This window comes from Salvia splendens, chromosome 6, assembly GCF_004379255.2.
Source record: "Salvia splendens isolate huo1 chromosome 6, SspV2, whole genome shotgun sequence".
Taxonomy (NCBI): Eukaryota; Viridiplantae; Streptophyta; class Magnoliopsida; order Lamiales; family Lamiaceae; genus Salvia; species Salvia splendens.
This window is the reverse complement of record NC_056037.1, coordinates 1,262,301-1,287,538: the sequence shown is the minus strand read 5'-3', so window position 1 is coordinate 1,287,538 and position 25,238 is coordinate 1,262,301. Positions and strand designations below refer to the sequence as shown.

Below are 25,238 nucleotides of genomic sequence, written 5' to 3'. Positions count from 1 at the left end.
TTCACTGTTTGTCGTAAATGGTAAGTTTATTATAGAATCGGAATAGATGTAGTTATTTGATGAAGCAGAAGGAGACAACGTAATCTGCGGCTACGCACGTAAAAATACTGCTAGGATCGTTGCAGGGGTAGCTGTACGAGGTCGGGCAAGCTTTCTTAAAGATCTTCAAATACGACGTCGGTTGGCAGGTCACTGGATTCCCGTACGCCCCTCTGCAATAATACTTGTCCTTTTTGAAGACTTCGCATGCGCTTCTGCATCCCACCACGCAGCCCCTGCTCCCGTGCACCGCCAGCTCCTTCGGGCAGCTCGGCCTGACGTCGCTGCCGTTGCAGTCGGTGGCGCTGCAATTGCCTCCGCTGCCGTTTATCGGCTTCACCGTCACCGGCAAGTTGAAGGCTTGGGTTAGCCTGGAGTGTCACCGGTGGCATCGCGGCACTTGAGGCTGGAGCCGCAGCTGCCGGTCTGGCACCGGCTGTTGCTGCTGCGGTCGAACTTGCAGCCGGTGCGGCCCCAGATGTGCCGCTCCAGCCCACGGGGGCGGTGAAGGCGAAGCCGCCGCCGTCGCTGAAATTTTCCCCTGGAGATACCACTGGTCATATCGTTTCCCGGCAATAGTTGACGATGGTGAAAACTCTTGCACCGTCGGAAGGTTTTTGGCCCTGCAAAAAATCATTCTAGAAAAAACCTCTCGAGAAAAATAGAACAATAAATTAAAAAATGTAGCTATAAATATTACCCGATGCGAAAAGAATTGAAGCATGAAACAATGGGAAATAAAGATTTTTGACGAGTTCCATGATTTCTCCAAATTTTGATTCTACAATTAGGATATGCGAAGATTAATGTGGACGACAAACATAATTCATTTATGAACTGTATTTATAGGTGGAAAAAATTATAGATGGAGTATTAAAGAATGAGAAGCACTCGAAGTTGTGAAAATATTTATTTGTTAAAAAAGAAGAATAATATTTTTACTAATAGTGGTGCATCAAAGTTTAGCATATATTCAAAGTTCAGAATATTTTCTATTCTTTAGACATTCTTAGAGTTAATGAGTTTTAATGAGCATTATTGAACTTAGTCCGCTAAAAAAAGTGAAGGTGCTTACACCTACTAATTCTTTAAAACCCAAAATTCGAGTAAAATAATTTTATGTTACGCATTGTTTAGAATCCACTTCTTGAACGAATGATAATCCAATAGAATCGACGGATACAATTAAAAGTGCACGTGTGATTGAATAATTCAAGAAGATATATCCGCTACTCGATCCGATAACGAATTAACCCACTGGCAGATGCACGTAAGAACAAAGGAGTACAAGTGTACAAGGGAGTACAAGTGTACTCCCAAAAGCCGGGTTCCACCCCCATATGGTATCTAATTTGAGTAAATATAACTGATTATTTATGTTCTAATTTGTTTTATACTCTACAATAAAGCATGTATGATTGAAGATAATATTTATTATTTATGATTTGTAATAGAAATATGATGTATTTTATTTTAGTTTAAATATTAAAACTTTCTCCAAACTAAAATAAACTCTTTGTTATATAAATATTTAAGAACCTCTATTTTTTATATTAAATTTTTTTTAGTAAATAATGCCTAAAAAAATCTCTTTTATTCACAATGAAGGACTCATTGCAAAAAAAAATTTAATGGAGATAACCGAAGAAAAAAACTTGATTAAATTTAAAAATTTTAAGTAAATATAATTATTTATCGTACTCCCAATATGAAATTTCTGGATCAGCCATTGAATTAACCTATTAAAATAAATCAAATACGACATATAAATAGGACATCATACATTCAAACCTACATGCATATGATATGACATGGCAAAACTCTCTATAGTGACATTTTGTACACATGGAAACAATGACTCTGAAGTCCGAGCAACGAAATTCTCATTTATGACATTTTGTAGATTGCTCGTTTAACAAGGGGATGGATTTTGCCAATTAGGATACACTTGTAGATAGCAAAACGCAAAATACACATATAGTCGATCAAAAAAGGCCATTCCCCCCAAAAATATGGAGATGACTCTAAGTGACCAATCCCCCTACATAGAACATTATGTATGTGTAAAAGTAGTTGGTAAATGATTACAAATTTGAACATTATGTATATGCAGAGCCGGACACACGTACAAAGAGGGTAGGGCGGAAGCCCTTACCTAATTTTTTTTTTCTACTTTTAAAATTTTTTAAAATCGTGTTAAGCCCTTACCAAATAATGCTACTAAAGAACAAATTATTTTGGATGAATAATTGTATGGGGCTGAAAATTAAAGAAATGAAAAGTTAAAATTTACAGAAGAAATATAACAATGGCGTTGGAGATTGGAGAAGCATAAAGAAGAAGAAGAGTATTTTCATACATAAATTAATATAAAAGTAAAAGTCACATGAACCCCACTTTAAATGCTTTGACCGGTTCGTACCTTATTAAAAAAGATTGTACTCTAAAAGTGTTGTTACTTTTTAAAGTGAAACACGTTTTTGTTATTAAATTTTAGTAAGTTTACATTTTAATTGGCACACACGTTTTTAAGATTTTAAAAATTAAAAAAGAGAAACATAAGGGTTTTTTCATTTTGAAGTTTACAATGGCGCGGCGATACAGAAACAACGCCATTTTGTAAAAGTGGGGTTTGAGTCTTTGAAACTTTAGAGAAATTAATATTCAAATTCTACACAAATTGTGAGGTAATGAGTTTATTAAAGTTAATTTTATATTCTATTTCTTGTTTTGGTAAAATTTTGATAGAATAGTTGCAAGCTAAAAAAGTTATAATAATGGTTAGTTGCAAGCTAATATTTGTGATTGTAGTATAGAATACAGTTTATATTAGTGAGTGTTGATAGTATCTTTATATCTTATGGAGTTATGTATATAAACTAATATTGTACTTCTCTCGTTATTGCTTAGATTGACCGTAGAGGATGGAACACTTCTTTAAAAAAAAGCGTCGGGATGAATTCTCTTCTCCAAGTGAACCCATTGTTGAAGCAATGGAAAATCAACCCCGAAGAGAAGTTGAGTTGAACTTGAATGATATTGTTGGTGATCTGGGAAAACGCAAGCCAATTGAATAGTTCGATGTTTCAATTCGAGATAGAGTACGAAGAGAGTACTTGAATAAAGGCCCTTGTCAACCAATTGGACTTAAGTATGAAAAAAAAGAAATATGGTAATCAAGAAAGAATTTTTTAAGATATTTGGTTTAAAAGGTATACATGGTTAGAGTATAGTGTATCAAAGGATGCAACTTTTTGCTTTTGGTGCTACCTTTTCAAGAAATCAGATAAAGGAGGTTGATAATCAGATGATGCTTTTACAAAGATAGGTTGTAGCAACTGGAAAAATTCATTAGAAAGATTCAATTATCATGTTGGAAGCGTGAATAGTTGTCATAATAATGCTAGAATTCAATTCGAAGCTTTTCAAGATCAAAGGAACAATGTGACAAGTATATTACGGTCAAATACCCGTGAGATGGAAGTTGCATATCGCATTCGGTTGACAGTCTCATTGAATGTGACCCGGTTTCTCTTAAAGCAATGATTATCTTTTCGTGGACATGATGAGTCAAGTAGTTCTTCAAATCGAGGTAATTTTATTGAGTTGCTTCTATGGTTTAGTGAACTTAACGATGATGTATCCAAAACTTTGTTTGCAAATGCTCCTGCTAACAATCAAATGAATTCACCACGAATTCAAAAGGAATTAGCAAACGCATGTGCTTCATAGGTCACGCATTTCAAATACGCTTGCCATAGTTAATGATATTGGAGATAAAGTTTTCACTCTTTTGGTTGATGATGCTCGAGACGTTACAATGAATGAGTAGATGAGAGTTGTTTTAAGATATGTGAATAACGAAGGATATGTGATTGAGCGATTTATTGGAATCGTGCATGTAACTAACACTTCCTCTCATACTTTGAAATGTGCTATTGATGATTTATTGGTGAAGCATAATTTATCTCTATCTAAAGTGAGAGGGCAAGGATACAATGGAGCTTCTAATATGAGGGGTGAGTTTAATGGATTGAAATTCTTAATATTGCAAGAAAATCTATGGCATATTCATTGTTTCTCTCATCAACTCCAATTAATTATTGTTGCGGTTGCTAAGGGTATTAGAGTTGTGAATGGTGTTTTTAGCCATGTCTCCATGATTGTGAATATGGTCGGGGTATCTTGTAAGAGAAAGGACCAACTTAGGCAGTTGCAACATGACAAATTAGTTGAACAACTTAATGATGGAGAAGTCACTCGTTAGGGCTCACATTACTTTACATTGCTTCGTCTATGCTCTATGTGGTCTTCGGTTGAGAAAGTGTTGGAAGTTGTACGTGACGATGCTACTCTCCGTGATAACAGAAGTACCACTGAAGGATTGATTGAAAGGATGGATAACTATGAGTTTGTTTTCACTTTGCATTTGATGAAACATTTATTGGGAATAACTAATGAATTATCCATTGCCTTGCAAAAGAAAGATCAAAATGTTATTCAAGTCATATCATTGATTCAAAGTGTGAAACATTAGTTGCAAAGTTTTAGAGAGAATGGATGGGAATATATACATGATCAAGCAACAAAGTTTTGTGAATTGCATAATATTTCACAAGTTGATATGGATGAAATTATACCACGCCGTGATTATAAGAAGTATGGAGCAGAGTTGATCACGAATTTGCATCATTATCGTGTAGAGATTTTTAATCAGGTACTATAATATTCCTATTCATGTCTTCTATATATATATATATCATAATTTATGTTATTGTGGTTGCAATGTCAAGGTGGTTGATTTAACTATTCAAGAGATGTATAATCGATTTTCTGACGCTAGCACTGAGTTGCTAGGATGCATATCATGTCTTGATCCAAGAAATTCTTTCTCTCGATTCTAAGATGATCAAGTAATCCGTCTTGCTACTTTATATCACGAGGACTTCTATGCAAATGATTCTTCACGTCTTCCACTTCAACTTAGTAATTTTATTGTTAATGTACAATGTGATCCTCAATTTGCTGCCTTAAGCAACTTAGGAGACATTGCTACGGAAATGGTCAAAAGTGGTAAGCATTTGATTTTTCCGTTGGTTTATCGGATTATTGAGTTGACATTGGTTTTACCTGTTGCTACTGCTTCTATTGAGAGAGCATTTTCTGCAATGAAGACTATCAAGACTGACTTGTGAAATCGGATAGGAGATGAGTGGATGAATGCTAGTTTAATTGTATACATTGAGAATGACATGTTTTCAACGATTGATAACGAAAAAATCTTACAACGTTTTCAATCGATGAGAACAAGTAGAATTCAGTTGCCACCGCTTTAGACGTAAAACCGCAACTATGACATGTTATTTTATTAGATATATTTTGGACTATTTCGTATTAAATATATATGCATTTTATAATTTTTGCGGTTTTTATATTGTATAATTATATATATATAGGGTCTTGTTAGGTTGAGATTTTTTAGCTTAATTGAGAATTGAGATGCATTTTCAGCCACTCATTTTGAAATGTCAACTACAAGTAGATTATATCAACTAAGGGTATTATCGTCATTTCATTTCAATAGCCAGAATATCAAATGTCAACAACTCGTATTAAAATGTCAACAACTAAAAAAAATTTAAAAAAAATTTTAAATTTTTTTTAATTTTTTTAATTTTCACGCGATGTCAACTACGATGTGTAGCCTGCACATCAAATGTCAATAGCCCTGCACATCAAATGTCAACCGCTTATAGTTGACATTATATGTGTATAGGTGATATGAATCATATATGTAGTTGACATTATATATGTGCAGTTGACATGAATTGTATATGTAGTTGACATTATATGTGTGTAGTTGACATGAATTGTATATGTAGTTGACAAAAAAAATAAAAATAAAAAAAATAAAAAATCGAAAAAAAAATTTAATTTTTTTTAAAAAAATAAAAAAATATTTATTAAATAAAATGTATGATGAAATTACCATTCTGCCCTTTCACAATTAATTAATGTAAAAATATTTTCCATGTGGTAAATTCTGGACCACTCATTTAATAAAAATGAGTGGCTAATAATGCATCTCAATTCTCAATTAGGCTAAAAAATCTCAATTGATCACAACCCTATATATATATATATATATTATGTTTGACCGTGAAAAAATATATAGTGAAGTTCATCTCTTACCGTTAATTTTTTCTGCCTCCGCCCGACCGTGTGCATATGTATAACTAGTTGGTAAATGATTCAAATTTGAATCTGATCAATGCTTCCCTACCAATTAATTTGAAAAAAGCAAAAGCATTGCAGCAAAAGAAAAAGAGAGAGAGAATGCTTGATGTTAACGCAGTGTGTCGATCATGTAGGTCCATAGTTAAAGCTTATTTTGGAATTTGAAGATGGATCATCTTCACAGATTAACACGTCAATTTTCCACAGCCAATCGAAAATCCTAATTATTTCATTTCGCCTCAAAAATGGATAAATCTCCCCCAATCATCTTCATCCATAAAATCTCATCTCTCTGCACCTCACCTCAGCCATCGCTTAATTGATTCAGTTCCTTTGTCATTTTCATGAATTGATCCTCGGATTAATGGCGGACGCGGCGAGATCGGCGGGGACGGTGAAGTGGTTCAGCGGCCAGAAAGGCTTCGGATTCGTCTCGCCGGACGCCGGCGGCGACGATCTCTTCGTGCACCAGACCGAGATCCGATCCGAGGGTTTCCGCACGCTGCGCGAGGGCCAGAGGGTGGAATTCGCCGTCGATTGCTGCGACGACGGCCGGAGCAAAGCCGTCGACGTCGCGATCCTCGCTAGGAATCAGAAATCCGGCGGCCGTGGACGTGGCAGAAGCGGCGGCGGTTATGGCAGGGGGAGAGGTAGGTTCGGTGATGGAGTGGAGTGCTATAACTGTGGGAGGATCGGCCACTTGGCTAGGGATTGCTATGGAGACGGCGGCGGTGGAGGTGGAGAATTTGGAGATGGCGGTTACCGCACCTATGGCGGCGATGGGGGAGGAGATAGTGATTATCGTGGCTATGGACGCCGTGGTGGAGGCAGAGGTGGCGATGGGGGAGATGGTGGTTACCGTGGCTATGGACGCGGCGGTGGCGGAATAGGTCGCGGCAGCGGCGGTGGTGGTGGAAGAGTGTGCTACAATTGTGGTGAAGAAGGGCACTTTGCGAGGGATTGCCAAAGTTGATTTTGTTGCAATTTTACTTTCAATATGGGTGGAAACTTACATAAATCTTTCATTTGATTTCTATTTTAATATTTTCTTGTTATACTAATGTATTTTTCATCTCCAATTTTATACACGTTGTATTCTTCAACTTCTGTTAAATTCTGATTTTTATTCCAACTTATATCAAATTATTGATTTGATATGATTTTACAACCAATCATAATTTCGAGTCTATGGCGTAGTTAACATCTTACTTACATGGCACTATTGAATTATTGATTAACATTGTTAAACATCCTATGACACTATCGAAGTATTGATTTGATTAAATATTGTACATTAGAAAACGACTTACTAAAATGATTTCATTTGTTAAGTAGCTTGAGAATGAATCGAGCAAAATCACACAAAAATAATACACTATCTCTTATAAATGTATATGCAACAAGAAACAAATGTAAATAACAAATATAAATTTGTAAACTATATTCTTTATCTTGGACCAGAGATATTCTGGGATGAGATGAAAGAAAAAGCTGCAGTAGACATAGATACATTGCTACCATGTGAAACATTTGCACCTGGAAACACCATAACGTCACTAAGCCCTCCAGATTCCGCTGCAACGGACGACTCGACGAACCTCCGGCCGTAGAATCGCAAAAAGTTGAGCGCCTCGATCGCAACAGCGCCCAATGGTGTTTTCCCTTCGAGCATACCAACCACGCTCGTCATGGACGGCCTCAGCCCCGGCTCCTCTTGAACACAACACAAAGCCACGCGCACCAACTTCTCCACGTCCTGGCTCGTCACTCTACCAACTAGTCTTGGGTCAACCAGCTCCGAATACCTCCCCTGCTCGTGCATCTCCAACGCGTAGAGCGGGAAGTAAACGAACTCGCATGGTGCGGTTCCTTGGGAGGAGCTGTCCTCGTCGAGGCTGTGGCTCCTTGCCCTTGTCATACAGTTTTTCCTTCCGCTAACAATTTCCAGTAGCACCATCCCGTAACTATACACATCAGTCTTGTCTGAGACTGTGGAGCTTGTGAGCCACTCGGGCGCCAGGTAGCCCCGAGTGCCTCTCATGGTCGTGAAGAGACTGGAGTCTTCACGACTGAGAAGCTTGGCAAGGCCAAAATCAGACAGTTTCGCCTGATTTTGATCGTGCAGGAGTATGTTCTCTGGCTTCACGTCGCAATGAATGATCTTGTGCTCGCACCCACTGTGCAAGTAGGCCAGCCCCCGCGCGGCCCCGAGCGCAATCTCGACCCGCTCCTCCCACTCGAGAGGCGGGCCGTTCCCGAACAGGGTCTTGTCGAGCGAGCCGCGGTTCATGTACTCGTACACCAAGAGCCATTGCCTCCTTTGAGCACAATAGCCTCTCAACTTCACCAAATTGAGATGATGAATGCTTCCAATCACACCAATCTCAGTGCAGAAGTCACTCTTACCTCTCACTCCCAAATTAGTGATCCTCTTAACAGCAACAAGTGATTTGTCTTTAAGCATGCCTTTGTATACCGTTCCGAAACCTCCAGTTCCTATCGTCGTCTTGAAATTCTTTGTTGCTCGTTCAATCTCCTCGTAGTCGAACCTCAGGGGTAGACCGGGGATGGAGAATTCGAGATCATCGAACGACATGGACTTCGAATAGTTCTTCAGACTATTCACGAATTCGACGTCGTTTTGCTTATACTTTCTACATAGAAGAATGCCGATAACAAACAACACAAGGAGTCCACTAGTAGGCAGTAGCACCACAGCAACTAAAGGCAGCCCCTCTTCATCGTCCGAACTACCAAAACCCGATGTTGCAGAATGCACAACGACCTTGATGAATCCCACGCGACTGCTCGAGGCCCTCATCATCACTGATCCGACCGCGTCTTCAAGCCTGTAACATGAACCGGATGAATTCTCGAAGAAGAATCCCAAGCAAGAACAATCTTGTGAACAGAGGTTTCGACACTGAGACACATCCACCCCGTAATTCTGAGGTGCGACAAACTCATTCGCAAAGTAGTCTACACCATGGCCGAGCTGCAAGTAGTTCGAATTCGAAGAATTCAAACTCTCCGACCGTTCAGACTGGCTGCAGGAAACAGGTAAGGAGTAAGCACTATCAGATGGAACGCAAAAGTTCGGATTATTTGGAGTTGCTCGAAAGCCTGTGGGGCATGTGCAGACAGTACTATCTGCAGATGCCCCACGGCTACACAATCCGTTCGTCCCACAGACGACTGGGACACGACACTTTTCAACAGGCATGACGAAATCCTGCTTGCGAGTAGCTCCCGAGTAGCTTAAGATGGAGAACTGGCCAGACTGGTCAATCCTGGCCAATCTGAAGCCAGTCTCTGGCAGATTTAGTCTGACCACGACAGAAGATCCATTGTGGTCAAACAGGTAGACTCCCGACTGGTTCATCTCCAAGAAGCCGATGGTCGCAAAGGAGTTCACGTACACTGACACGTCCATTGACATCTTCCAATATGTAAGGTTCCTCCAATGCAAAACGGCATCTGAAGCCGTTAAGACAAATTTGTATCCGCCTGTCAATAGATCGTCGGCCGAGACAGAACTCGAGAGAGTTGTCCCCATACTCAACCTCTGTCCCATCACAATCGTGTCTGTGGGAGAGCTGAAGCTCTCCCACATAGACGTGTTGAATTGGTCAAGGACCACGAGGTTTCCAGTCTCTGTCAGCTGCAAGGCAGAGACTGGGGACCGGAAGTCCGGAGTGGACCACTTGATGCTCCCATGTTCGTCGGCCACGGCAAGGCCGTTTCCCGTTAGCATCATGCTCCCGGACTTCGACACGGGCGCGTCGCGGTTGGCGGACCAGGTGACGGCGTTGGACGCGGCGTGGACGACGCAGAAGTAAAACCGGAGCTGCTGAGCGCCGGGGTTGAACATAGCAGCCTTGAACGTTCCATTGGGGGAGACGAGGAAGGCGCCGGAGGAGTCGATGAATTTGAGATGTGTCGCTGTGAAGTTTGGATATATGAACTCTGGGAAGAGAGCGGCGGATGCAAGAGAGAGATGGAGAGAGAGAAGGAAGATGAGAGAGAGATCCATCATAATGAATGAATGCAAGAATCAAAATCAAGAAGATCATAACTCAACTCATCTGTCTCCATCACAGAGTTGACTTATGGATTAGTTTTTCATCCTGTATCTTATAAAATCTTAATTTCAAGAAATATGAAAGGGAGAGATGAAGTGAATAAAAGCATAAAATAGATGGATTTCGGCGAGGAGTGACGCAAACGTGGCGTTAATTAATCAAGAAAAGCTGCAGCTAGCATGTCAACGGTAAGAGAGATGGGGAGTGTTAATTAGTTTAGTAGTTATTGCAGCCGCCTGTCCAATAATGGGATGAGCTGACTTTGAACTGTATGTATCTTCTCTTGTGTGATTAACAACAGTCAACATCAAGAGAGACAGAGAGAAGCATAAAAAGATGAGATGTTTTTGGTCTAAACTAACAAAGAGTGCAACTCTGCAAATAAAAAAATCCCAGCTCGCTCAGACAAAGCATCAAACAGCTAGAGGGCATGAATGATACATGTCTTGTTGCTGTGTGACCGTTTACCAAACTGAATAATGGAATGAGAAATTTATTTGAATAATGGAGGATATACTCTGAATAGAACAAAGATGCTCTGCATTGCATCGTACTACTGGGATTAGTGAGATTAATGAAACAATGCAAAAGTCTGAAGATAAAAGATCTTGTGTGGTGGGAGCTATTGTACGGAAAATGGGAATAACATTATTGTGCAATTTCTTATATTAATTTACACATAATTGACATATGTAAATAGGTTTTATATTTTCAACATTTTGAACTAAGGAATTTGAAAAAATAACAAGACAATAACTTGACATTTGGTATGAGAGATTATACTAAAATTTGTAACATTATAATCATATAATAACTTAGAATGTTGTAAATTTATAATATAGTACTCCCTCAAGATAGTCATCAAGAAATGGTAAGAAATTCATCAAGGAAATTATGTCATCATAGTGGTTTTATTGCATTTAATAAATTATATAAACAAAGGCATATTCGGAATGAAATAATTCCACAAAACCTACAACTTGAAGAGAGAATGTTAAGAGAGTGCTTAAAGTATCTAAATATACCTAACAATGATGGTTCAAATTTTTATAACATTCCCCTTTTAGTACATGTTTTCATTACTATGAATGAGTTTATGAGCATCGGCGGATCCAGGTGGGGTCGCGCGGGGTCGGCCGACCCCACCGGCGGTCCACCGAACACTGCCGGAAAACATCATCTTCGACCTTTGACCTGGTGCTGTTCCGTCTCCGACCCCACGGTCAGCTTCAACTCTACCCGAAGCCTTCCGCCTTTTCCAAAAACTAAGAGGAGAAAGGAACAATACTAATAAGAATAGAGTAGAGATAGATAAGGGGAGGGGTTGCAGAAGAAGCTGATGTATTCTCAACGAAGAAGATGAACAGAGAGGTTAATATTGATTTTTGGGCTGAGGAGTGGTTAATACTCCTATTGATTGTTGGGTTAGAAAATCTATAAGTAAAAAATCTAATTGATTGCCTCTGGTCACTCGCCGTTAATACTGTTTTTTCATTAATTCGCCTGCAAATAATTTTCTAAGCCATGTAGTATTAACTTTTTTTCTCCTTAATTTTCCCACAAATTTACATAAATTCCTAATTTATTTAAGTTTATTAGTTAAAAAAATCAGTCAATACTGTCCTTTTTAAATAATTTTCTCTTTATTACAAGAGTTACAACTTTCTTTATAAATAAAAATTCTATATTTCTACCGAATTATTATTTTGATTAAATAGAAAGTTATAGTAGGAGACTAAGATTAAGATTTTTGAGGGGCATAGGCTTTGCACAAAAAAAATTGATGCGTTATTGATATTCTTTTAATCTATTTTTTTACTTTTATTTTGTTTATTTGACCTAATTTTTATGAATATAATAATTATATATTTATGTTTTTTTATTATTGATTTTAATTACCATCCATATTAAATTAATGGATAAATTTATTTTAAAAATATCTTGAGTTTGTATCTGTTCTCATGAGTTTTATCTGTTCTTCTGGTGCTAATGTTGAACACAATCAACGACTGGAAGATATGTTTGCAATTATTTCCAATGATAAAATTTCGGTCAGCTTCAAAATATGAATATTCGTAAAAGTTAAAAATATGGACTCGTAAAAGTCAACTATCGTGATAAAACAAAGATAATTTTATTTGTAATGTATTTTTATAATATATATAATATTATTATATTAATTATCTCGTCCGACCCCACGATTTTTAAATCCTGGATCCACCCATGTTTATGAGTGTTTATAGTATAGGGAACAAGGTAATGTGCATTTAAACACATGAATAGCCTTTAGGAGAAGGTGGGTTTCAGATAGTTTTTTAAAAATGATCAATAATGGTTCCCCATTTATCATCGAGATGACTCGAACACTCGATCTGCTGGATGCAAGAAGAAGCGTCTTACCAGCTGAACTGCGCTTCATTGTTTTCAGATGAGTTAGGGTGCGTGACATGTATAGTAAATCAGTTCAATTACGTTGGGACGATCCAAAATGAGAAAAAGAAGCTTATCAAAGTTAGGACAAAGGGAGTATTCAAAAGGAGAGACATGGTTTGGTAAGGTAACCATCTAGAGACAACATTATTTTCTAGAGGAATGTCGAAACGGTTTGAAGATTACGTGAGCTTAAAGAAGACAGATGTCCAAAGCCAAGACAAAACAGTTAGTCATTACGTTTCAATGTCTTCAAATTTCATCAAGATTGCTCTCTATAAATAACCAACAATATCACTAAGAAATTTCATCTCTTCATTGCATATCTCTCTCTGCGTTTATTTAGCTCTTCTCCTTGTCGTTGTTATAATTAATTAAATCAGGTGCATGCCTACAAATATAGTATTCATGTTAATTCTTTTTCTAATTTGCCTTTTTATCCCTTTCCTACATTAAATCAGGTGCATGCCTACGTATTACTTTTCAATGTCTTCAATTTTATCAAGATTGCTCTCTATAAATAACCTTTAATATCACTATGAAATTTCATCTCATCATTCTATATCTCTCTCTGCATTTTTTAGCTCTTCTCCTTCTCGTTATTATAATTAAATCAGGTGCATGCCTACATATATTCATGATAATTCTTTTTTTATTTGCTTTTTCACCCCTTTCCTTATTTGTGCTAGCTTGATTTCGTCTTGGTAAAGAGAATGGACGTAGAAAATTGTTTAGAATTTTCGAATTTGAAATTTTGAGATAATAATTTTCATTTCTTTTTTGTGATGATAAGAGTTTTTGCATAACGATTCACATAAAATACTCAACGATTTGACTATGCTATATGAATAACAAATACTTACTAAGTTTTTTTTTTTGCTTAGTAGGAGCATAAGCTCTTTGTTAGGTCAATGTGTGTCCGCTAATGCTCATAAATTATTTAAACACATACAAACGAAAATGGAAAAGGGAAAAGAAAAAATATTTGGGTTATTATAGTATTCATGAAATTCTAACCAAGTGACTTGTTTCCAGGCAATCGAAGCAAATTTAGGGCAAACATGAAACCTACAATTATTGCATTGGCCACCATTTTCCTCGTCCTAACCACCGCATTCGCGGAGGAGGACGTCCACGGGTCGGGCTTTTGCGACTCCAAGTGCTCTGTTCGATGTTCAAAGGCTGGGCGACAAGACCGTTGCCTCAAGTATTGCGGGATATGTTGCGAGAAGTGTAATTGTGTCCCTTCGGGAACTTATGGAAACAAAGACGAGTGCCCTTGTTATAGGGACATGAAGAACTCTAAGGGCAATCCTAAGTGCCCTTAACTTATTAATATATATTAGAAAAATTCAATATAAATGTTGAATGGTGGTAATTAAAGGCCTACTAGAGCCTAAATTATGTAATAAGAATAAGCTTTTGTATTTCAAGAAATTAAATAAAATTTTCTTTAAGTAATTGGTATTTATTTATTAGAGCATTTCAGAGTTCGGATCGTATCATGAATTCATACACAGATTACTCACATATATAATTATCAATGTGCATCATTTCTTTTCCTATGTTGTCAATCTTATAAGAATTTAAAAAATAAGCATGTTTGGCCATTGCCAAACACATATCTCTATGATATGGCGATTAACTTATCTCAATACAATGACAACATCATAAAAATCTAATGACAAAATAGAAACTTTGATGAGAAAATGGATAAGTTGAGTGGTGATTTTATATAATTTATAATGTTAATACTCCCTCCGTCCCGGACTACTCGCACATTTCCTTTTCGGCACGGAGATTAAGGAATGAGTGTATAGCAAAGTCAACAATTGTAGGTGATAATTTTTACTAAAAATGGAAAGAGTGCAAATAACTTGTGACGCTCAGAAAGGAAATAAGTGCAAGTAGTCCGGGACGGAGGGAGTAATAAATTTTAAGATGTTAAATTTAAACTAAACGAATAGAAGAAAATACATTATTAATACTCGTAAATGAGTCATCCGGATCTGGTCGGGTCAAATATCTAACGGGTCGGATCTAAATCCATTTCTTCAGCTGCAGAAGAGCCAATCTCTAATTCTCACTCTCCCAATCCTTAAACCCTAATAATTCCCACTCCTCTTCGTTCATCAATTTCAGGTACTAATTGAAATGCAATTCTTTAACAGAAATTTTCAATTGATTTCATTATTGATTTATTGGGCTTGAAATTTGTCCATGTGCAGGGACAATGAGACTCCTTCGAAACGCCCTGCGGTCTGCGAACGCCGCTTTGTCTCATCAATCTCAGACCCCTCGTGTTGTTAGATCATTTTCTGCTAGCGCGTCTCGTCGTAAACATTTCTCAGCTAAAATGTGCTTTTGTCGATTTGATTTCTTGCTTGCGTTGTTAATTGTTGGTTGTGGAAATTGTGCTGTATTTGATGATTTTATGTGGAAAATTAGAGCAGCTCGAAACTCAGTAGGACAATAGAATAAGAAGACCAAAGTAAATAAAGAAAGGAACATGATTTCTGCTTTAAGTGTGAGTTGCTGTATGTATAGAATGTCTTGTAGAATATCTCGATTAAGGCGTCATTCCGAGATCAATTGGAGCCTCAGACACTGTGCGTCTTCTATGGTTTTGTTTTCATTTTTCCACTATAGGTGTTGAATTGGTTGGTTTTTGTATGGGATCTTTCAATTTGTTGATTGTTGTTTATGTAAAGTTTGATCTTTAATGCTTTAACAGTTAATGATGATTGGGGTGGATTAAACTGGTCTGGTTCATTTGGGGATTCTCAGCAAGACGATTCAGGCGATGGGAATGCGTCTAGTATGGCTGCCTTTTACAAGAAGCTTGAGAATGCTGAGAAGAAACATGATAGATTTGGGTTGCAAGGAGGTTTTGGTGACAGTATGAATTCATTGGCTGACGGGATGGAATATAAATTAAAGCAAGCGGCTTCCTACTTTGAGTTTGATCCACTCGAAGTGACTAGAGATGATTATAGTTTCAGGCCTGATGTCAATTTCCAGAGTGGGATGTCTTATGATACCAAGGTATAAACTGTAAAGTGTGACCTGTGTGGTGCGACATTAGTTTGTAAGTTTTGTAGTTCATACTTGTGTTTGATTGTCTGAGCTACTATATATTTTTGTGTCAACTAGTATTTGTGACATCGCTCCCTCTAGTTATCCTGACAGAGTTAAATCCTATTTCTGAAGACTGCATATTGTAAACAAGGTTAATGCAGCAGTGCCTTTTTGGTCAATTGCATTATTGTTTCCATGGCTACATATAGTTTTGTATACTTTTGTAAGTATAGGATTGTACTATATCTTTTGTTATTGAACTCTAAGTTGGTTCCAGCAATCATCTGGCCTCGTTTGAATGTCTGACCTGCATATCTTGAGGTACTGATTCTTCCCTCAGTTTATGACGCAGTTTTGCTTTAATAGCTTGCCTTGGTAATATACAGGATCTTGATTTGAGAAAGCCTGGAGTGCGCAAGCCTACCAAAAGGATGGAGTTTGAAACAACGACAGAGGAAGTATTGCGAGAAGCTGATTTCAGGGTAGGTATATGCGCATCTGTCTAACAGTACCTTTATTTAAAGGCATAGTTCTCTGATCAATTTATGTTGCATTATGGCATTTAGGAGATTCTTTCGTCTAAAACTTTAAATACAGTATTAAATTTTTCAATAAAAGTTTCTTGGCATATAAGAGTTGATATTGATTTAACTTTGATTATCTTCTGCAAATCCAATTGGCACCTCTTCTCAAAGTATGCATATGGATCACCCTTTTCATATTTTCAAAAAATATTCTCACTTTTTGTTGTTAATAACCCGAAGAATTCCTGAGCATTATGCTCTAATCATTCTTTGGGTACCGTCTTAATGTATTTGTAAAAAGCCTTGAAGAGCTGATTCTGTACATAAAAACAGTTCTGTTAATTCAGGTTATATTATCCAAATTTTTAACCAAATGAGATCATTGCAATTGGCCATTCCTCAACTTTGAGTATTGCTTATTTACGATTTGTGCGACTATGAAAGCAAAAATTGCTGATATTCTTGTTACATTTTACGTGAAAAAATTTCACTTGAACTTTGTTACTCACTGCTTGCTTGATTTCTGGGCAGAACGTGAAATTCCTTGCAAAGTTCATCACCGAAGCTGGTATTATCAACAAGAGGAGCAAGGTAAGAAACTGTAACACCACTAACGATCCTGTGCTGGTAAGTGACATGTGCTAGTTCTTAGTTGTTGATTGTGTGTTGAGCAGACTGGAATCAGTGCTAAGGCTCAGAGGAAAGTTGCTCGTGAGATCAAGACGGCTCGCGCATTTGGCTTGATGCCTTTTACCACAATGGGAACAAAACAGTTCAGGTACGGGGATACAATGGAAGACATGGACCGTGATTTTGAATTCGAGTCCACGTACGATCATAATTTTGTCGAGGAGGGAGCAGATGCCTGAAACCTTCCCTGCTGCTATCACTGGTCCTTTTTTTGGGAGAACTGCGACTTTCTCGACAGCCTTTGCTTTTGGCAGAGAAAATCAGGTGCTTGAGATTATAATGTTGTTCCTTTTGTATGAAACTCTCTTACAAATATTTCAAGCATTAGTTATTACAGCAGACCAGCTTTTGTAAGCATTTACCAGCAACAAACCTAGTTGATGAACTAATTTTTTGTCTAGTTTCTGTGCTGTAATTCTTGAAATTCTTTTGGGAAATAATTTGTGAGATTGAAATATTAATTTCTAAATGTTTTATTTTTTGAATAACTAGCCGATTTATACATGGAAATATAGTTACGGCTTGAAGCAAAAGGAGAAGGTTACCTCTTTCAAATTTCTGCGTTTGCCCCTGGTTTAAGGAAAGTATAAGAGTGGTTTTCATAACTACACTTTTACCAAACAAAATTTCCAATTTGAAACTAAAGAATGAAACATCTGATGTTGATTTAACCAAAAGACCCAATGTGTCCATGGTAATAATATCTCCAATACTACGAAGTAATGAAGTACTCTTATGTTCGACATATTGAAGATACAAATGGGATTAGATCAGTAAATACAGACATTAAGATAAATAGATCAGATGTTGAGAACTATACAAATCCCTCCATTTTCACCAATCAGTTCCCAATCCTCTTGAGATGAAGAGCTGGTCAATGTACTTAACAACTAGAGCTGCTGAGGCTACGAAGTTCTGCATCTGTATTCTTGCTGATGTTTCTGAAAGAGAGAAAAAATACTTTTGGACATTTTGAAAAGATAAAAGGTCATGCAAATGGGAATAAAATTGAAATAATTGATTCTTTCATGTTCATGATCATTAACTGAATGGCTTATGGCTGCTGATCAGTAGACTTAGGATTCTTGGCGTGTGTTCAGGATGCGTGAGAAGACAAATGTATGTTCTTTGCTAATATGAATTAATGAAATAAGAGATCAGTAGAAACGTAAAACTCACCATCTTCGTTCAGTTTGTTTAACAGCTGTGCCTTTGTCGGAAGGGCGTACATTCCTGCAGCTACAGCTTTTCTAATGGCCCATCCATGATATGGAGAAAAGACTTGTGCGTAAGCTTTTGAAGCTGGTTCCTTTAGGGAATTTCCCCTGTAGACATCAAGGTTTGAAGCATTACAACATAAGTCAATGCACTGCGCAGAGATCAATGAGAAACCAACAGCAACGTGAAACTAAAGGATTGCTTTCTAAAATAACAAGCTGTGAGGTTCTGGCCGTTGTTAAAATACTTGAAATTCACAATATGTACGGATAGACACTGGGATACAAGGGGTCATTAAGATCACAATCCAAGACGCATACATGCTACATCACAATTTTATGCTTGATGCAAAATTATTGCATTTTTTTGGTTCACATTCAGATTGTATTTCATTCATGCAGAATTTTGATTCCGGTGTTTCAGTATGATTCTAATGCAATGTAGCTCATTTACTAAATCTAATTAGTTTACCTCTTATAGAGTTAATAATTGAGCACCTGATTTTCGCAGGCTTCTATCTAAGACTGCTAGATATATGATCCAAAAATGATTCACAAATATGAGATTGATCACTTTTAATGCTATTAATCGCAACCTGCACTCTTAAGGGAGACACATAGAAAACACAGCACAAACACCATGAAACAACTACAGACAGGAAGAGGACTTACTGTGTAGAAATGATGTGCTCAAACAAAACCTTCACCATGTCAATTCCACGCTTCACTCTCAAAAGATTCCTCGTGTGGCTCCCTGCCTTCCGCACACAATCGGATTTAACATCATCATCCATCATCAGCGGCAGCACAGATATTGATTTTGATGCACCCGCAAGATCGTTCACCTTAAATGAATCGTACAAGTACATATCAGGCAACCACACTGAACAATGGCAATCAAACCATATCAATCATATGTAACCTCTCATATATCACAAAGCTTCAAGGACTTGTACCAGAAAATACATACTTAGGATGCAAGATAGATCAAACCATACATTTGTAACGAACTTGAACTACGTATATTATAGTGCAAATGTGCACACGGACACTATATCCTGCATTATGACATGACCATAATTGCAAAACACACCAACATATATACTGTTACAGATTATGGCACAAATAGAACAGCTAACATAACATATTCAGACTCACTAAACAGAGAAAGAATTGGCATTCAACATCAACTATTCACATGTAATTCCAGTAAATCACAATATTGTGTTGATCGAAATTCACCAATCAAACACAGGCACAGCAATGGAAAATCGCAATTAGGTCAAATTATCAACACAATACCACTAACAATTAGGCAAATACGACTTCGACTAATCAGATTTCCACAAACAAAATCACACTTATAAAAAACAAAACAGATCGTTCGATTTTCAATCTCACCACAACAAGCAGAAACAGTTAAAATAACAAAAAAATGAATTACTTTGGCAACATAATCGAGCTCGGCGAACTTGAAAGCGATGCCGAGACAACGGAAGAGAGGAGAGACGAGAGAGCAGGCGTTGGAGAAGGGGGAGAGTTCGAGGCGGGCTTCTTCTCCTTCGGGGAATTGATCTAATCTGATGCTCAATTCATTGAAGGCCTCCGCCATCTTCTTCAGAGGTTTATCTTCCTCCATAGTTTGATCGGCGGAAGGTGGAAGAGAGGGCGGTTGTGTAGGTGGACGCTATGGCGTCGGTTTGATGCACTTCTGATTTCTTTCCTAGAAAGGGGCAGGGAATTAAATATATGCGTTATCTCATAAAGTATTTATTTAAGTACTATTTTTTTAAAAATTGAAAGCATTAACTAAAATATTAAATTAACCAAAACAATTGCCAATTTTTTCTTCAATAAACCTTCCATAAATTAAATACTACTAGTATTATATATCCCTTCCTTCATAAAGTGAGAGAAGCAAGGAATAAAGTTTAAAGAATTGAAAGTGGGAGTACTATTTACTAAGTACTATAAAGATAAATGGAGTATTTGATTTTGTTTCTGTTGTAGCGTTTTAATGAAAATATCACAATGTAAAGGTGATAATTGTTTCAAATTATACTTTAAAATGATATGTAAAATAATTTCTTGGATTTTTGGAAGAAAATTGAAAAGGAAGAAAATCAGAAGGTGAACTTGCCAACAAATCTTGGTTTGTTCTTAATCAAAGCTGACTCCGAAGCTCTCGTTAAAGGTATGAATTGCTTTGATTCTTCTTCGAGTTCTATAGCTCACATATTGTGTAGAAATTGCAATGTAGTATCTCTCAAGTAATGCAATAAATTACTCCATTCATTCCGAAGCAGTTGTCAGATTCGAAGACACAAAATTTTAAGAAATATTGGTGTTAAATGAAGAGATAAAAAACTAATGATAAAAATAGAGAAATGGTGTTTGAATTGTTGATGTGCAATTTCAGTAATGCCACTACAAAATAGAGAAAAAGAAAAAGAAACTATGGAATGCTGATGATTGAGCAACGAGGGGCGGGGTGGTGACCACAGACTGGTCGAGGGCGCCATTCACAGCCTATTATCGCAACTTCAATGCACAAACCTCCAGCTCCAAAGGAGGCTACGGAGTTTGTTACAATGTGTACTCCTGTTCATACGCTTCTTACCTTCCTAAGCAGAAACAAAGCTAGTCCTATATTCATATACAAATTGAGCATCTGAGAAATACCCGCACTTCATTATCACGCGAAAATAAGAAGTAACGAGAATGCAGGACGATCAAGAAAAAGCTTCTTCTCAAAGGACTGTAGTATGAGATCTCTTTCATTATATAAAACACGCAACATATGTATATTACGCTTCTGGAATCTAATGGCTATCACATAATATGACACCAATGCATACATTGCAGAGGTAAGGCGCGTCTCAGCAAACACGCATTAGTTCTTGTAGCTTCTCTGCTGCTATCCCTTTATTGATTGTTAAGAGCAAAAGTTACCTTGGGCTGCAGCATCACCTGAATTTGATGAATACCAATTAGAAACTTGTTGGTTTGAAGAATACCAATTAGAAACTTGTTGGTGTGCATCTACTTCCCGATACACGCAGAATTTTGCTTGGATGAAAATAAAGTTAAACAATTGCCATTTATAGTTGCTGATAACATTTGAAATATTAGATCTATCTTGGAAGGATATACATACTGGGATTCTGCAATGGACAGTAAGTTCGTTGTTCAATTCACCAAGACGCTCCTTTGCCAGAGTTTCTGCTTCGATCGTCCTATCACACGCTTCTTTAATAATAGCCTTCATAAAAACAAAGAAGGTTGTGATAAGCTACTTATATACCAATCACATATTAAAATAGTTACATAGTAAATAAACTCATTTTAACTGTTGAATATAATAGCCTTCACCAAGATATAAAACTAAAAGACTTAACTTACTGTATTGGGTCGAATGCTAGCAGAATCATCTTTTCCAGCGATGGATTTCTCCAATAAAAGACGGACATTTGCTAGTTCTTTCATTAACTGTGATGCAACTTCTTCCGCATCATGCAACTGGTTCCTTGAAAACTCAAATGCCCTTTCAGCATGAAGACGAAAAGAAGCACAGTTCAAGCAATCACATAGCCCTCTGCATCCTGGGCGATTTCTCTTAAGTATTCCCTTGAAAGGCTTGTTGTTAGGAGAAACCAAAGCACCCAAATGATCCAACGTGTTGATTGGGGATGAGGGTTGCTTCAAGTTAACTATTTCACTTGAATCAGTATTGCCACTATGAAGTTCTAATCCTACACTCAAGCACGTATCGTGTTTCTCAGCTGACCTGGGCTCTTCAGGAGTATGTTGCTTGGTCTGAATGCAACTGAAGACCGACGATGGTTCCGAGACTAAACTACTCTCTTTTGATCCAAGATCTAGTGGTAACTTTGCCAGACCACTTTGACTTTGTCCAGTTTCTTCAGTCACGGTGCCTAGATCAGGAAGAGTTGCAGAATTAACCGACCTCAGATTACTATTACTATCAGGAGGCGAACCATCTGCAGCAGTTTGAATTCTAGCTTCATCGTGCATTCTTTCGCATGTTTTTTCTTTCAGATTATTGTTCACAAAACAGCGTTGAGCGGTGGCGGAAGGAGCTGGCTGTCTATCTTCTTCCGAAACAACCTGATGCAATTTTTTTGGGAGCTTTGCTGCAGTACCTGTACAATAGTTAATAATACGTGATGAAACCTAGAGACAATAGTATATCTTCTCGGTGCAAGTGATATTTCTAGCATAATATTTTTACTTACAGGAATCAGCTTTCGATATGTCCATCAGAAACGGAAGCAGTCTCCTGTAACTGACTGACCTAGAATTCCTGAAGAACTTTAGTCGGGAACACGGATTCAAAGCCTGGATGAAAGCAAATTGACATTAATGAAGCTCATTGGAAATGCAGCAAGATAAATTATTGCTCATTAACCAAAGAAAACATACGGCTTTGTCCATCAAATTATCACCATCTTTGGTATTTGGACACCGCTTCAAGGAGCCATTGTTGCTCTTCTCACAGCCAACAATGAAAGTTTGGTCCTTCTTAGCATCCGATGATTCCCTGCCACAACCAACCTCTGTTTTAGCGAGGATGCAAGGGTCGGGAGGGGTCGTCTGAATCCTTTCCTCAACTGATGCATCGACTCCATTCACATCACTCTGACGACCTTCTTCCTTCACTTCCAGCGGCCAAATAGCTTCTGCAGTCTGATCCAGTTCATCATCCGCACCACTCAAATTCAGCTTAACGGTGGAGACTTTTCTTAAATCATTAAACCGAGGAGCAACACACTCAGTTTTGACTGCACAGCTATTCTCAGCAATAGACCTCGATTCAAAACCGACACCATCCAACTTTGGAAACATAGATTTAGTTCCAGCATCTACTAATTCAAATGTGGAAACGCCTACATCATAAAAAGTAATTAAATCTAGCATTCCCGACATCGTATTTTACTAAAACTACAGCTGAGTAAGTGCTTACTAGATGAATCATTGACAATATCCATCAAATGGGGAAGCAATCTTTTATAGCTGAATGAATTGGGAGTCTTGAAAACCTTCCTCGTCTGACAACCATTAATACCCTATAAATCAAACCAAGAATTTCCATGACCATTTTTTATCCAATACAAAAACACCAAGAAATTAGAATAAAAGGCGTATAATCTGAAGAAGAGCAATTTGTTACCTTTTTCAATTTAGGAGGAGACGCATTTCCAGGAATCGTCTGATCTTTCAATTTCAGATCATTTACCCCATCAATTTCAGATTTTCCAAGCTCAAAATCGTTCGCATCATCGACATCCGGGACCGTGCTCGGAGCGAAGCCCTTCAACAGATTGCTCTGCTCTTCGTTTTTCTCCTCGATTGAATTGACGACTGGACTGAAAACCCTCTTATGCCGGAGATCTTTGGTCAGCAGAGCCCGCTGGGCACTGATGCAGTTCACGTCCAGAAACGATTCCATCGTGGGGACGGGTTTTCTGGCGATCGGGTTGGGTCTGGAGAATCCGGAGCGGTTCTGGTGGGAGAATATGCGGGACCTGCTGCGCGTGAAGACGGTAGCGAGTGGATTGGGATTGGGGGATGGTCGGCTGCTCTTTTGTCTCTTGCGAGAGTGGATCTTGGCGGGTGTGATTCTCCAAGACTCATCTAATGGTGTCATTCTCCTCTTGCTTCTTTGAATTTTCATGCGGTTTTACTGGTTTTTTGCGACACTAGCTGAGCTCTACGAAGCTGTGAATTAGGGTTTCAGATAGAGAATGAAAGAGAAGAGAGAGGGCAGTGATTTTTGGAGGGAATATTGGCGGGAAAATTGATTGGAGCGTCTTTCAATCATTTTTGGCTCCTATACTTCGCGCTTCTATGGAACATGACAATTAATGATGTTAAATACGAGTTGTGTAACTGATTTTTATTATAAGTTGAAAATGATTCATCTATCTTCAAATATTCTAAAAATTAATACTCCCTCCGTCCCATAAAAATATATGTACTTTTCATTTTCGTCCGTCCCACAAAAATATATGTATTTTATTTTTGAAAAGTTATATCAATTTTATAATATAGGTCTCATTATCCACTAACACTATTTAACTATCATTCTCTTCCTCCTCCTATCTATCTTATTTTATCATATCATTATCCTCCTCTTTATTATTTTACCAATTTTATCTTAAATTCTCATGTCATATCCAATGCCCATATATTTATGGGATTGAGAAAGTATAAATGAGTTCACATCGAATGTAGAGCTGTTCTTGCTCTTCCTAATACGAAAATAAAAAATAAATAAATTAGAAGAAATGATGAACATACTCGGTTGTATTAGGAGCAACAAGAGCTGCTATGGTACAAAATTGCACGGCGGAGGATCTCAGCCCATAAGTTTATCTTGTTTGAACATCTCATTTTGGAATAAGATTTCTTAGATGGAAAATATTGTACTCCATTCGTCCGCTATTGAATGTCACAAGTTGATTCGACACGAATTTTAAGAAATACGGAGTATAGTATTTGAAAAAATTAGTAATTCATAAGTCTTATTTCTATAGTAAGATAAAGCTTGTGGAATGTGAGGTCCAAAATTAATCATATTTTTGATTTTTTAAGTAAAAAGTCTTATTTATAGATTTACACTAAAACAAAATTAGTTTTATTTTCAAATTTTATGAGTAAAAAACATAATATATAGAATATTTTTTTAAGTTCAGTATAATTGGTTAGAGTTAAATTATATTTTATATTAAAATAAATTTAAATTTAGTATAAATGTTTTAGCATGCTTTAAGTCAAGCTATCAATAGGAAAATACAACTTCAGATTTTTTGGATTAGCATTGTTCGGATTCTCGGTTAATCCGAATTGGATTAAATTAATTTTTAAAAAAATTGGATTATTGAATCGGAATGAGTTCCGATCAATTTGAAGACTATACA

The 25,238-nt window shown here is 37.4% G+C and overlaps 5 protein-coding genes and 1 pseudogene across 6 annotated transcripts; 2 read left to right on the top strand and 4 right to left on the bottom strand.

The window, feature by feature from the left end:
- Nucleotides 1-7: 7 nt before the first annotated feature.
- Nucleotides 8-6,588, bottom strand: LOC121807878 (annotated as a pseudogene).
- Nucleotides 6,318-7,390, top strand: LOC121806515 (cold shock protein 2-like). Its single transcript, XM_042206576.1, has one exon. It carries the CDS (start codon nt 6,641-6,643, stop codon nt 7,247-7,249), a length of 609 nt encoding a protein of 202 aa, XP_042062510.1. The 5' UTR covers nt 6,318-6,640; the 3' UTR covers nt 7,250-7,390.
- Nucleotides 7,391-7,633: 243 nt separating this feature from the next.
- LOC121806557 (G-type lectin S-receptor-like serine/threonine-protein kinase At5g35370) lies at nt 7,634-11,002 on the bottom strand. Its single transcript, XM_042206658.1, has one exon. It carries the CDS (start codon nt 10,310-10,312, stop codon nt 7,724-7,726), a length of 2,589 nt encoding a protein of 862 aa, XP_042062592.1. The 5' UTR covers nt 10,313-11,002; the 3' UTR covers nt 7,634-7,723.
- Nucleotides 11,003-14,821: 3,819 nt separating this feature from the next.
- Nucleotides 14,822-17,549, top strand: LOC121809573 (30S ribosomal protein S18-like). 2 transcript variants are annotated; one of them, XM_042210282.1, is made up of 6 exons: nt 14,822-14,930; nt 15,017-15,124; nt 15,523-15,833; nt 16,253-16,348; nt 16,922-16,981; nt 17,065-17,549. In XM_042210282.1, the coding sequence occupies exons 2-6, from the start codon at nt 15,022-15,024 to the stop codon at nt 17,257-17,259; spliced, it is 765 nt and encodes a 254-aa protein (XP_042066216.1). In that variant the 5' UTR covers nt 14,822-14,930; nt 15,017-15,021; the 3' UTR covers nt 17,260-17,549. The 2 variants fall into 2 exon arrangements, with proteins under 2 accessions (XP_042066216.1, XP_042066217.1); XM_042210283.1 differs by having other exon boundaries at nt 14,892-14,930; nt 15,017-15,146.
- A 217-nt stretch (nt 17,550-17,766) lies between these two features.
- Nucleotides 17,767-20,037, bottom strand: LOC121809574 (accelerated cell death 11-like). The gene is made up of 4 exons (XM_042210285.1): nt 19,742-20,037; nt 18,970-19,142; nt 18,260-18,405; nt 17,767-18,021 (listed from the first exon to the last, which is right to left on the bottom strand). The coding sequence occupies exons 1-4, from the start codon at nt 19,934-19,936 to the stop codon at nt 17,915-17,917; spliced, it is 621 nt and encodes a 206-aa protein (XP_042066219.1). The 5' UTR covers nt 19,937-20,037; the 3' UTR covers nt 17,767-17,914.
- Nucleotides 20,038-21,032: 995 nt separating this feature from the next.
- LOC121809858 lies at nt 21,033-24,153 on the bottom strand. The gene is made up of 7 exons (XM_042210685.1): nt 23,489-24,153; nt 23,282-23,384; nt 22,741-23,204; nt 22,554-22,656; nt 21,700-22,460; nt 21,455-21,559; nt 21,033-21,267 (listed from the first exon to the last, which is right to left on the bottom strand). The coding sequence occupies exons 1-7, from the start codon at nt 23,990-23,992 to the stop codon at nt 21,223-21,225; spliced, it is 2,085 nt and encodes a 694-aa protein (XP_042066619.1). The 5' UTR covers nt 23,993-24,153; the 3' UTR covers nt 21,033-21,222.
- Nucleotides 24,154-25,238: the final 1,085 nt, after the last annotated feature.